At 32.9% G+C, this 13,818-nt stretch overlaps 1 protein-coding gene across 1 annotated transcript; it reads right to left on the bottom strand.

The window, feature by feature from the left end:
• Positions 1-2,926: 2,926 nt before the first annotated feature.
• Positions 2,927-12,437, bottom strand: LOC130668873 (splicing regulatory glutamine/lysine-rich protein 1-like). The gene is made up of 3 exons (XM_057471379.1): positions 12,304-12,437; positions 11,925-12,229; positions 2,927-3,395 (listed from the first exon to the last, which is right to left on the bottom strand). The coding sequence occupies exons 1-3, from the start codon at positions 12,338-12,340 to the stop codon at positions 3,072-3,074; spliced, it is 666 nt and encodes a 221-aa protein (XP_057327362.1). The 5' UTR covers positions 12,341-12,437; the 3' UTR covers positions 2,927-3,071.
• Positions 12,438-13,818: the final 1,381 nt, after the last annotated feature.

A 13,818-nucleotide genomic window follows, 5' to 3' on the forward strand; every position in this document is an offset into this window, starting at 1 on the left:
CAATACCGATTTCGGATGCATCGGTGAATATTGCCCGGTCAGCATCGATTTTAGGGTATACCAACAGAGTAGCATCCGCGAGGGCTCGTTTAGCTGACTTAAAAGACTCTTCAAGAAGTTCAGATGTCCAGTTGACTGGATGAGAGCCTCTGACTTTGGGTCCTTCCAAAATTTTATTTAACGGTGCTAGAATTTCTGCAGCGTTCTTGATGAACTTTCTGTAGAAATTCACTGTGCCGAGAAGTCGACGAAGAGCTTTTACGGTGGTAGGAGGCTAGAAATTGACAATAGCCTCTACTTTTTCCGGTAACGGCTTGATTCCATCTTTGGTGATGAGATGGCCGAGAAATTTTACTTCCGGTAGAGCAAACTGGCATTTTGGTATATTAATTACCAGTCCGTATTCACGGAGACGCTCGAATAGAATTTTCAGATGCTCCATGTGTTGTTTTTCGTCGGTAGATGCGATTAAAATATCGTCAATGTATGGAAAGACGAATTTAAGGTCGCGAGTGACTTCGTCAATAAATCGTTGAAACGTTTGAGCCGCGTTTTTAAGTCCAAACGTCATAAACCGGAACTCGAATAGTCCGAACGGTGTAATTATCGCCGTTTTCGGCACGTCTTCTGGTGCAACGGGTATTTGCAAAAATGCCTTTGCAAAATCGACGACTGAAAATATATTTTTACCGTGTAAAAATGCGGCAAAGTCGTCAAGATAACGCAGCGAGTATTTGTCGATGAGTGTTCTATCGTTAAGCGGTCGGTAATCACCGCACGGTCTCCACTCTCCGGACTTCTTCTGCGCTAAATGAAGTGGTGAAGCCCAGGCGCTGTTGGATGGTCTGCAAATACCTTCCTCGATCATTTTTCGGAACTCTGATTGTGCGATTTTCAACTTATCTGGAGCCAGGCGTCTTGCTTTGCACGAAACTGGCGGTCCAGGTGACGTTCGGATATGATGCACCGTTGAATGTTTTCTAGTTTGACGCTGAGTAGCATCGGGTCTTGTAATATCGATAAATTCTCTTAATAATTCCATATACGCAGAATCACCATCGACTGCTTTAATATTAGTTTCTGCCGATGTCGTGTGAGAATTTCCGGGTGTCAATAAACCAGTGATGCCATCACGAAGGCATTTTCGCTTTAGGTCGACTAGTAAGTCACAATGACTTAGGAAGTCTGCACCTATAATCGGTTTAGTGACGTTAGCAATGATAAAATTCCATGAGAAGTCACGGCGAAGTCCAAGGTTCAATGTAATCAATTTTAAACCATAGGTTTGAATTATCGAGCCGTTTGCGGCATACAGTTGGTAACCTATGGGTGTACTATTTGATTTCAGCCAGCCACGTGGAAAGACAGATAAATCGGAGCCGGAATCGACGAGATATTCCGTTCCTGTAGTTCGGTCACGGATAAACAGGCGGCGAGAAATCGATTGAGAATCATTAGCCGCCTCTACTGATTCTCGTTTGAGTTTCCCTGCCATTTGCAGCCGGGAATGCACGATCGGGCATTTTTACCGTGCTTGTAATGGTACCAGCAGAGATCAAATTTCTTCGACACACGTGATCGTGATCGTGATCGTGATCGACTTCTGGATCTGCCACGTTTAACCGTCAAGTTTTTCACTTGATTCGTGAGTTGCGCAATTTCTCTGCGCAGTGCAGCAATCTCGCCGTGCTCGGCGGTTGATGGTTGATTTGCTGTAGCAGCGGCAACTTGAGGTTTGAGCGATATCCGCTCAACCATACCGTCAGCTGACTCGGCGAGCTTGTCAAGCGTTGAGTCGCTGATAGCTTCAAGACAAACTTGAATCTCATTTGGCATATGCGAAAACCAACGTGCTTTGATGATGGCGTCATCGATGCCGGGTACCAGTGTACGCAAATGTCGTAAATGTTGCGACGGTGTCCGATCGCCAAGTCTCTCTCTGTCGAGGAGCTGAGTAATCCGTGCTTCTTCGGATCTCGTGAAGCATTTTATTGAAACGGCTTTTAAATCGCTGTACGGCGTGTTTGCTGGAGGATTGATGATGGTTTCTTGTACTTCAGCAGCAATGCGGGTTTCAAGCAGCGGTATCACCAGGTCAAATTTGGCGCGTTCTGTTGCTACCTGATATGTTGCAAACTGCGCCTCAACCTGCGCAAACCACAGTTTCGGATTCTCCATACTGAACTGGGATGCTTTGATGTTCACGGCCATATTTAATTTAACTGACGTGAACGACGATGATCCCGATAAATTAGATTTAAATGTGTCTTCGTCAGATGACTCGGATTTTATTTTCTCGTCGCCGTCGATTTTCGACTCTGACATCACCTACTGAAAATGTCTTTAATTCGGTATTGTGCTACCGAAGATTATCGATGACGCACAGCTCAGGAATGTGCAGCCGGCGAATCGGCTTAATCCTCGATGGTATTTCCGGCAACGAAAAGCAAATTATAAACGACGCTGCACGAAAAAGTTAATAAACAATTTTTTAAACAGCTCGCGAACACTTTTATCACAACTCGATTTGCACTAATGGTCCCTCGAATTAACACTGATGCGGCATAACGTCCATAAGATGCCCAGCAATGCACCAGCGGTGATAAAAGATAAAGAACTGAACACTGACAAAGCAAAAAATATATCTGCACTAATTAACTCAAAACAAATTCACACAAAAATAACTGTGAATTCAAAAATCACGATTTCGCCGATTAAACGGCAACGCGGCACAAATATTCGCGGGAAAACAACACGAGAACTCGCGAAATTTTTGCACTGTGTAATGCACGTGTTCGACGCTTCCCTTAAAAAGAGATCACGTCGGGGTCACCAATTTAGTGGTCGAGGTGATAATATAAATTATTAAAACCAACTAATTAATTTAAACAAATGTTTTATTTAAATAAATGTAAGTAACACAGTGATTGCAAGTATACAGTAAAAAGAAAAGAAGCCTGGATGCGTGTGTGCAATCCCACGGTGATTTTATTATGTACTTTATTTTTATTGTAACTTTTAATCAGTACATTTATTTAAGGTAGTTATTGGAATTACAAGTTGTTGATTTATTAATAATAATGCACTCTTGGTGCGAACGGCGCTCTTATTGGTACGTACGAAGCTCTTGGTATGAATGGCGCTCGTGGTACGAACGAAGCTCTTGGTGTGAATGGCGGTCGTGAGCGATATGGTTCACCATATGAGATGATTCTGTGACATGGCTGAAATTGATGTGATGCCTGGTTTACATAATTACCGCTGCTACTATAATAATTGTTGGCCTGTTGGTAATTTGGACGTCTACTTGGAACATGGTATCGCGGGGCGAATAATTGGTTCCGGCGTCCTCGCATTGTAGGCTGGTATTGAGCTACCTGGTTGTTTAACATTTCCTTTAAAAAAAAAAAACGAATGTATGTATAGAATGTATAATATATATATATATATATATATATATATATATATATATATATATATATATATATATATATATATATATATGTAGTTTCAACATTTTGGTAACGCATTTTTTTTAATAGCTTAAAATGTTTCTGATTGCATGTCCTTTGATGGCTTTTCAGGATTTTTGATGTAACTTCACTGTTATTGATATACATCTAATTTATGATCGTTTCAACATTTTGGTAACTATATACATACAAATTAACCGAACTATGCATTTTGGTAACGAACGGTATTTCTAGTCCTTTGGCTGAAGAGGTAAGCCCGTATATTTTGTTGACACCGGCTAAATCTGACTGTATCTTACGTATTTTGGCCCAAGGATTACAAAAATCGGCTCCATTTCGTTCAAAAGTGCTGCAAACAATTATTAATAACAATTTAATTGTTTAAATCGAAATAACTCCCGAACCACTGGTTTGTTGGGGCAGTTTATTTGAAACAAAATGTTCAAAATAAAAAAATACACAAAAAAGGTATCATTCGTTTTTTTTTGTATCTCAAATATTTCGCGAGATATGATAAAAAATCGAGCCGGCGCTTGAACCTCTCTCTCTCGCACGAGCAGCTGCCTATGCGCGAGCTCTCTCCGCCAAATTGCGTCAGATGCTTGATAGGCCGGAATTTTTCTAAGTTTTTTACATTTAAAAATGAAAGAAAAAAAAGTCGTTAAAATGTCGATAGTACCAATCGACAGCATTTTTTTCGAAACGGATTTATATCGTATCGTTCAGACGTTTTTTTTTTTTTGTTAATTAAAGTTATAAACAAATGGATTTTTTCAAAGTCCAGATTAGATTGGGAAAAATTCATTTGTTCATAACATTAGTTAACAAACAAAAAATAGCAAATTTTGCAGCCAACTTTTTATCAATTTGCACAGCATATTGCACTCATATTGTAGTCAGTATCTAATAAGTCTGAAGTTGACCTATATTTGCCGTCAAATTGAAGAAAAATTTTGGAAGCAACTTGAAATTTAACTTACCCGAAATTGGACAGCAAAATAAACCCTAATCGTACAGTTTGCTTTAGCAAAAGTTTATTTTACAAAAGTTTCCTTGAATTTTTCGTAAAATTTCCGTCTACTTCAGACTTTTCTGTTTTTTACGACAATTTGTATGCAACTTGCTATTCAATTTGACGTAAATTTACCACCCGAATTAGAATACAAATTTACTACAGAGGTTGACTAGAAAAAAGTTGTCGTCAATTTTCAGGCCAATTTTGTGTCGATTTATTGTTAATTTGACTTGAAAAATTGTAAAGTATTTTTTTACCGTCAAATTGTAGACGTTTTTAGGTATAAATTTGGTTACATTCTGGAATGGTAAGAAAAAACATTACCGACTTTTTTTTATCGTAAAAGTTACCCCTAAATTGAAGAAAAATTAACTGCAAATTTTTCTTTTCAACTTTTGCTGTCAAATTATCGGCAAAGTCGGGCAGCAGATTTCAGGTAATTTTAACATAAACTTACTTTTGATTTCGAGCTAAAGTGGCTATTAGGGAAGATCAGAAGTTTGCTAAGCAACCTTGGTTATCTGGGTAGGCAGGTAACGATTTAGTTCAGCCAAGCACGTCCATTGTTGTTAAAAATTTATAAATCTGAAGCTTGCAAAAACTTGCTGCCAAGTTCATCAATTGAGAAATGTTAAACTAACATTTCATTAAGTTTTCCTGGCTATCTGGTTAGTTACTTTCTTTTGAAACGCTAACTATAATGAAAGTTTACGGTAATTTCTATGCAAAAGTGCTGAATTAACTGGCAGGCATTTTAAATTGACATCTACAAATGAATAACAAGAAATTATTCTTAATTATAACTAAAATACTATTCAAAATAAATTTTTTTGGCTATTATTAATAAACGTGCATAATTTTCATAAAAATATAAATAATAATAATAATCACATCTTTGACATCGATCTAACAAAATTGCAAAATTTTTCAATAATAGGAAGTTATTAATTGAACTTCCGTTTTGAAATGTCAAATCGTACTCCGTTGAATCAAAATTTTGAAATTTAGTGCCTCGTGATTCTACGGGACGATAATAATCTTTGAATAAAGAACAATAAGATAATCAATAGAAATAAGTAAATTAAATAATTTGATGAATAACTATGTTATCTATTAGAATTGTTAAAGCTATTTAATGAGAAAGCAGACAATTATTTGATTATTTAAATTTAATTTATCGAAATGTCATCGGCTGTTTAATTTGCATGCATTTATGTTGAAACTAAAATTTTTACTTAGAGAGTCGAAATTTGAATTAATATAACTCTTCCGTTATTCAGCAAATTAAATTATCTACTAGATTTGTTCATACTATTATCGAAAGAAGTGTATGATCATATAATTATTTATACGGAGTAATTCATTTCCATTAAAAGTATATATGAATATTGTTACATATTGATAAATATAAATAAATGTAAACATAAGGGAGATCCGAGCGAAAGAAATTTATTTGTCTTTATTCATAAGCAGTCTTAACAAGCAATAGATTTCGCCTTATTTATAACTAAAATTTTTATATTCTAAATACATGATCATCTCTTTGATTTGTTTTTCAAAGCGGTTGAGCCCAAGTTTGAATTTGTTCGAACCTTCCATTGTATGAAAAATGTTTTGCAAACGATACCGAAATGTTGAATCCAAAAAAATATACCTTTCCGTAATGTGACTGAAATGTTGAATTTAGTAGATTGTATTTCAGTATAATATTTTGGAAAATGCATTGGACTATTTTGTCGGCCAAATGAATTATTCAATAGACTTTCTTTAATTTTCTACAAAATAACACAGTTATATTACTAACTAAATTCAAATTTTCAGCCTAGCATCAGCTATTCAATTTTCGTGTGATGACGTTCAAACAAAAAATGCGATTTTGAGAATCAGAATTTTTATTATTAATATTCATTTATTATTTAAATGAAGTGGATTATTTACAAGCTTTCTTCAAACTATTATCTAAATAAGAGTGACATTACATTCTTATTTTTGACTAAAATTTTGATATTTAATCCATCGTCAACTCTTTGATTTTTTCGTTAAGGAATTTAAACTCAAATTTGAATTTATTCGATTGTTCGATTGTATCGGAACGATACTCCCAACGATACCGAAATGTTGAATTCGACAAAAAAAGACCTTTTGGTAACGTTACTGAAATGCTGAATTCAGCTGATGACATTTCGGTAACGTTACTGAAATGTTGAATTTGCCAGATTGTATTTTGGTGAGGTTACTGAAATGTTGAACTCGGTAGATTGTATTTTCCCGGGAAAAAATTATCAGACCTGACCATGCCTGTTTGTGTATGATCAGGCCTGAAATTAGACCTGATCATGCCTGTTCATGTATGATCAGGCCTGAAATTAGATATGATCAAACCTGATCATACCCGTTCATGTCAGTTCATGTCTGAAGCGTTAAATACACTCAGGCCTGTTCGTGACTGTTCATGTCTGTTCATGCCTGTTCATATCTGAAGCGTTAAATACGCTCAGGCCTGATCATACCTGTCCATGCCTGGTCATGTCTGTTCATGTCTGTTCATAGATATCAAATTTTGTTGACCAAGAATCTATCACGTATAAGATTTTTATTACTTAAAGTTCATACGAAACTTACCTTTCAACTAAATCTCTTAGGTCAGTGGGTAGCGAGTTAAACTTTCAAGTGCAAGGTCTACGGTTTAAACCCTGCACACGCCCGATTTTTTTTTACTATTTATAAAAATAATTATATATAATTGTATATAGTTATTAGGGTGTTTCATATTTAGGCGATATTTTTTTTCTGTCCTACCTGAAAAACTAACAATTTATAGAGCAAAATAAATATTCCTGCTTGAAAAAGAAGTCAATTAGGGGCTTAACGTATCGAAAAATTCGATTTCTCATTTAAATAACATGGGAAAAAAAATTTTTTTTGGTTTGGAATTTTATACCTCGGCAATGGCTCATTGTACGATTAAGCCCAGCATACATTTTTGTAGGGAATCAAACGCTCTACAAAAAAAAAGTCTCTTACTATTTTTTGATAAATCCATCTGTTTAAAAGTTATTGGAGCTCAAAGTCAAAATAGAGTAAATTTGAAGATCTTTTTACTTTTCCGTCGAAACTATCGAACTTATCGTAAAACGCCATAAGACCTTTTTTGTAGACAATTTTATTCCCCACAAATTATTTCGAATTAAATTTTTCTAAATTCTGCATTGTTTTCTAGTTATTTCTATTTTATTGCCAAGCTCTTAAAATCGATCAGAACACTATTTTTTTAGAAGCTTGGCATTAAAATAGAAATAACTAGAAAACAATGCAGAATTTAAAAAAAATTAATCAGAGATGATTCGTGGGGAATAAAATTGACTACAAAAAAGATTCCATGAAGTTTTACGATAAGTTCGATAGTTTCGACGGAAAAGTAAAAAGATCTCGAAATTTACTCTATGTTGACTTCGAGCTCCAATAACTTTTGAACAGATCGATTTATCAAAAAATGATAAGAGACTTTTTTTTTAGAGCGTTTAATTCCCTAAAAAAATGTATGCTGGGCTAAATCGTATAATGAGCCATTGCCGAAGTATAAAATTTCAAACCAAAAAAAATTTTATTTCCCATGTTATTCAAATGGGAAATCGAATTTTTCGATGCGTTAAGCCCCTAATTGACTTAGAATTTTTTTTCAAGCAGGAATATTCATTTTGCTCTATAAATTGTTAGTTTTTCAGGTAGGACAGAAAAAAAATATCGCCTAAATATGAAACACCCTAATAGTTATACATAACACCGGCACACAAAAAAAAATAAGTTCTCTGTACTTTTGACGGGACCGATTTATTCCCGTTTATTTTGACCCGCTGAATCCGAATCCGAGGTCCGTTTAACCCGTACACCCTCAGATTTTTAGAAAACTTTAAAAAACCTCAAAAATACACAAAATCGACCGTTTTTTTAATTTATAAATTTTTTTAACCCTAACTAAGCATGATTTTTATGTATTTCGGTCCTCCACATACTAACCTGAAGTTTATTTAAAACATTAGCCATTTAAAGTCTGAGTAAATTCCAAAAAACCCCAAAAAATTGCAAAAAAGCAAAAAGACTCTTAGTATTGTGATGAAAAAAATTTTTTGAAGCATATTAAAATTTTTTTATGTTTTAGGCCAAAATATTTTTTATATATATATCACAGATCGAACAATATGATTTCTTTTATTTATTTCGATTTAAAAATTGATTTTTGTTATACCAAATTTTATTTTTTTCGATTTTTTGGGAATTTTTGCCATTTATTTAAAATTTTAGAGATATCTGAGCCATGGATGTTCGAGAATTATATGTGACAGATAAACATACATGAAAATAATTATTTATTTAGCCCTATAAAATTTTTTTCATCACAATACTAAGAATTTTTTTGCTTTTTTGCAATTTTTTGGGGTTTTTTGGAATTTACTCAGACTTTAAATGGCTAATGTTTTAAATAAACTTCAGGTTAGTATGTGGAGGACCGAAATACATAAAAATCATGCTTAGTTAGGGTTAAAAAAATTTATAAATTTAAAAAACGGTCGATTTTTGTGTATTTTTGAGGTTTTTTAAAGTTTTCTAAAAATCTGAGGGTGTACGGGTTAAATGGACCTCGGATTCAGATTCAGCGGGTCAAAATACATGGGAATAAATCGGTCCCGTCAAAAGTACAGAGAACTTATTTTTTTTTGTGTGCCGGTGTAATTATATATAATTATATAGGGCCATTTTTTATATATATAATTTTTTTACCCGGATGAACATGAACAGACATGAACATGCCTGGCCAGGTCTGGTCAGACCCGATCATTTTTCATGTCTGATCAGGCCTGAAGACTCATGCCTGTCCAGGTCTGATCATTTTTTCCCGGGTTGGTATAATCTTTTGGAAAATGCTATTAGACTATCATGTTAACAAATTAAATTATCAAATAAACTTCTTCAAACTTGTCACGTGAAAGGACAGTTATTTTACCAACTAGATTCGAATTTTTAAAATTTTAGCTGACATCAGCTATTTAATTTTTGTGTCCTCATGTTAGAACTAAAACTGCAATCTTAAGAATCAAAATTTAAATTATCAGTATTAATTTGTTATTTGAATGAAATGAAATATTAACTAAATTTCCTTAAACTATTATCTTAATAACTGTAACATCACATTCTTTTTTAAGACTAAAATTTTTCTATTGAATCCATAGTCAGCTCTTTGATTTGTTTGTCAAGAAATTAAAGCCCAAATTCGTATTCATTCGAATGTTCGATTGTATCAAAATGGTACTGCCAACGATACTGTCCAACGTTACTGAAATGCTGAATTCAGCTGATTACATTTTGGTAAAGTTACTAAAATGTTGAATTTACCAGATTGTATTTTGGTACCGTTACCGAAATGTTGAATTCGGTAGATTGTATTTTGGTATATGTTTTAAAAAATGCTATTAGACTATTATATTGACAAATAGAATGATCGACAAGAATTCTTCAAACTTTTCACGGGAAAGGACAGTTATTACACCAACTAGATTCAAATTCTCAAAATTTTAAGACGAGCATTAGCTCTTTAATTTCCGTATGCACATGTTAAAACTGAAACTGCAATTTTTAGGATCAAAATTTAAATTATCAGTATACATTTTTTATTCAAATCAAATGAAATATTAACTGAATTTTCTTAAACTATTATCTAAATAAGTGTGACATTACATTCTTTTCTTTGACTAAAATTATTCTATATAATCCATCGTTAGCTCTTTGATTTGTTTGTCAAGGAATTAAAGCCCGAATTTGAATTTATTCAATTGCTCGATTGTATCAAAATGGTACTGTCAACGAAACCAAAATGTTGAATCCGACAAAAAAAGACTTTTTGGTAACGTTACTGAAATGCTGAATTCAGCTGATTACATTTTGGTAACGTTACTGAAATGTTGAATTTGCCAGATTGTATTTTGGTACCGTTACCGAAATGTTGAATTCGGTAGATTGTATTTTGGTATATGTTTTGAAAAATGCTGATAGACTATTATATTGACAAATTGAATGATCGATAAGAATTCTTCAAACTTTTCACGGGAAAGGACAGTTATTCCACTAACCAGATTCGAATTTTTAAAATTTTAAGACGAGCATTAGCTATTTAATTTCCGTATGCACATGTTAAAACTGAAACTGCAATTTTAAGGATGAAAATTTAAATTATGAGTATTCATTTGTTATTTAAATAAAATGAAATATTTACTAAATTTCCTTAAACTATTATCTAAATAAGTGTGACATTACATTCTTTTCTTTGACTAAAATTATTCTATATAATCAATCGTTAACTCTTCGATTTGTTTGTCAAGGAATTAAAGCCCGAATTGGAATTTATTCAATTGCTCGATTGTATCAAAATGGTACTGTCAACGATACCAAAATGTTGAATCCGACAAAAAAAGACTTTTTGGTAATGTTACTGAAATGCTGAATTCAGCTGATTACATTTTGGTAACGTTACCGAAATGTTGAATTCGGAAGATTGTATTTTGGTAGAATATTTTAAAAAACGCTATGAGACTATTATGATAACAAATTGAATGATCGACAAGACTTCTTCGAACTTTTCACGGAAAAGGACAGTTATTGTACCAACTAGATTCGAATTTTCAAAATGTTAAGACTGGCATCAGCTATTTAATTTTTGTATGCTCATGTTAAAACTAAAACTGCGATTTTGACGATCAAAATTGTAATTATTTATATTTATCTATTATTTAAATGAAGTGAAATATTAACCCAATTTCGTCAAACTATTATCAAAAAAAGTGTAATATTATATCATCATTCGAGACTGAATTATTTGAGGCATTAACACAAAGTGTTACTGTTGTTACGCATGCTATAAAAAAACTTTAGGTAGCGTTACTGAATTATTCAATTGTATTGAAAAAATTTTGGTAACGTTACCAAAATGTTTAATCCAACGAAAAAATACCTTTCGGTAACGCTACTGAAATGGTGAATCTAGCTGATTGCATTTCGGTAACGTTACTAAAATGCTGGATCCATCAAAAAATACATTTTGGTAACGTTACTGAAATGTTGAATTCGGCAAATTGTATTTTGGTAACGTTACCAAAATGTATAAAAGTTACCGAAATGTTGAAACCGTTTGAAAAAAAGTTACCAAAATGGGGAAACCACATATATATATATATATATATATATATATATATATATATATATATATATATATATATATATATATATATATATATATCGTGTTTCTAATGCTAAAAGGACATATTTTTATGCGCTTTTATGACTTTAGAGAGCCCTCTAAAGCCAAAAAGCGTATAAAAATGCGTCCATATAACAAAAAACAACGCGATACATATACAAAATAGAAAGAAAATAAATTATTTTACCTCAATTGCACGCAATCGGTCTTCCTGCGTTTGCAGGCGGCGTGAAGTCCTTTTTGATGTTACCGGATGCCTTGTATTTTTTCTTTTATCATCTGACTCTTTAACTTCATTTTCTGTTGTTCCTTCATCATCACTTTGCTGTTTTTCATTATCATTATTTTCATCCGTAACTTGATCTTTATTTTTGTCTTTGTCTTTGTCTTGTTTTTTTGTTTCATTAGTTGATTTTCTTTTTTTTGTTTTGGTCTCACCGTCGGTAGCATCGTTATTTAATACTTTAGTAACCGGGTGGCTTTGATCCTCATCTAAAATTTAAATAATAAATTCAATATTCATTTTATAAATATATTATTTAGCATATTATTTTTAGCATACTTACTGGATTTTTTCACACGTTTTTTATTTTTATTCTTCATTATAAGAAATAAAGGAATACAGCAGTTTTATTGAATATATTTTTTGTTCTTTCTCAAGCGCACTATTTTGGACGAACCTCAAGCGTGTGTCGATGACTACTGAAGAGTGAAGACTGAGGCCACTAGAGTCTACTAACCAGAGCCAATGACTGAGTTTGGTTTTTGTTTAATAGTGGGGGTATGGCTGTTGTTATGTTGTTACCGAAGAACACGCTCTCAGTGATGGACATACAATTTTTATATCCCTACGGTTAAATTACATAAAAAAAAATTAAGCTCTTTGTAATCTGAATAAATATATATATATATATATATATATATATATATATATATATATATATATATATATATATATATATATATATATATATATATATATATATATATATATGTGTATATATATGTATATATTTGACTTTGAGAATGAAAGTCGATATTTGTTTTCCGGTCTCATAAACGTAAATTATGTTAAACATAACATAAAAAGCATTGGGTTCCAAGGTGGGCCCTCTAACTCGATTACAAAACGCGCGGTAGTTCAATCAAGATTTGCTATTTAAATATCATTGGAAAATTTTTGTTGATTCTGAAATTTTATAAGTCGTTAACGGTTCAATAAATTGCAACGACCATAACATATTTTAAAAAATATTTTCTAGTTTTGCACGCCTCGAATGCGAATCGGCGAGGTTGTGCTTTATAACGGACCTGCCAATTATTTTATTTTGTTAATAAGTATCCCAAATATTTTTTTTCCGATATCGTTTTTATTTTTAAGTTCTAATTATAGTTGGGTAATCTGTGGAAAGTAAAAAGGGTGGATATTGAAGATGTCAGGCCATTCGTACGGCATCTTTGTCATTGCTTGCTTTGTTACTTATTCCTCGTTGAATACTTTATTCTTTGCAATTGAACGAGAAAGACGCACGCGCGTGTCTGCGCGCCAAATATGAAATCTACAGTTATTTACAGATATTCAACCTGTAGAGTGGGCTAGTTAACTCTGTAAATGAATTGCGCCATTAATTTTGGTTGTGACAATTTTTAAATAATACACTGGTCACAGAAATTGAGGGATAGAAAAAAAATCCGAAATTTTTAGGTGATTTTCAACATGCTGTAACTCAGTGAAAAATGGTCGTATAAAAAATCTAAAAAAAGCAAATTGTAGCCTCAAGTTTCTAGTTTTCAGATCTGGACCTCAAAATTTTTTATCATGTACGGTTCTGGAGTAATCATAAGAAAACCAACGAAAAAAAAATTTTCAAAATTTTTGCTGGTCTTTCAATACCTCTATGGGCGACAATAAATTTTTTTGAATAATCCGACTGTCTGACTTTTCTCGGAAATTTTATGCCCTTTAATTTGGTGGCCTTAAAAAGTCTCTACGACGATTTGGCGCCGAGTTATCATTGATCAAAGCAAAAAAGTCCATTTTGGCTTTGATAATCAATAACTCCGGATGTATTGGTCGTACA

This window comes from Microplitis mediator, chromosome 1 (genome assembly GCF_029852145.1).
Source record: "Microplitis mediator isolate UGA2020A chromosome 1, iyMicMedi2.1, whole genome shotgun sequence".
Classification (NCBI taxonomy): Eukaryota; Metazoa; Arthropoda; class Insecta; order Hymenoptera; family Braconidae; genus Microplitis; species Microplitis mediator.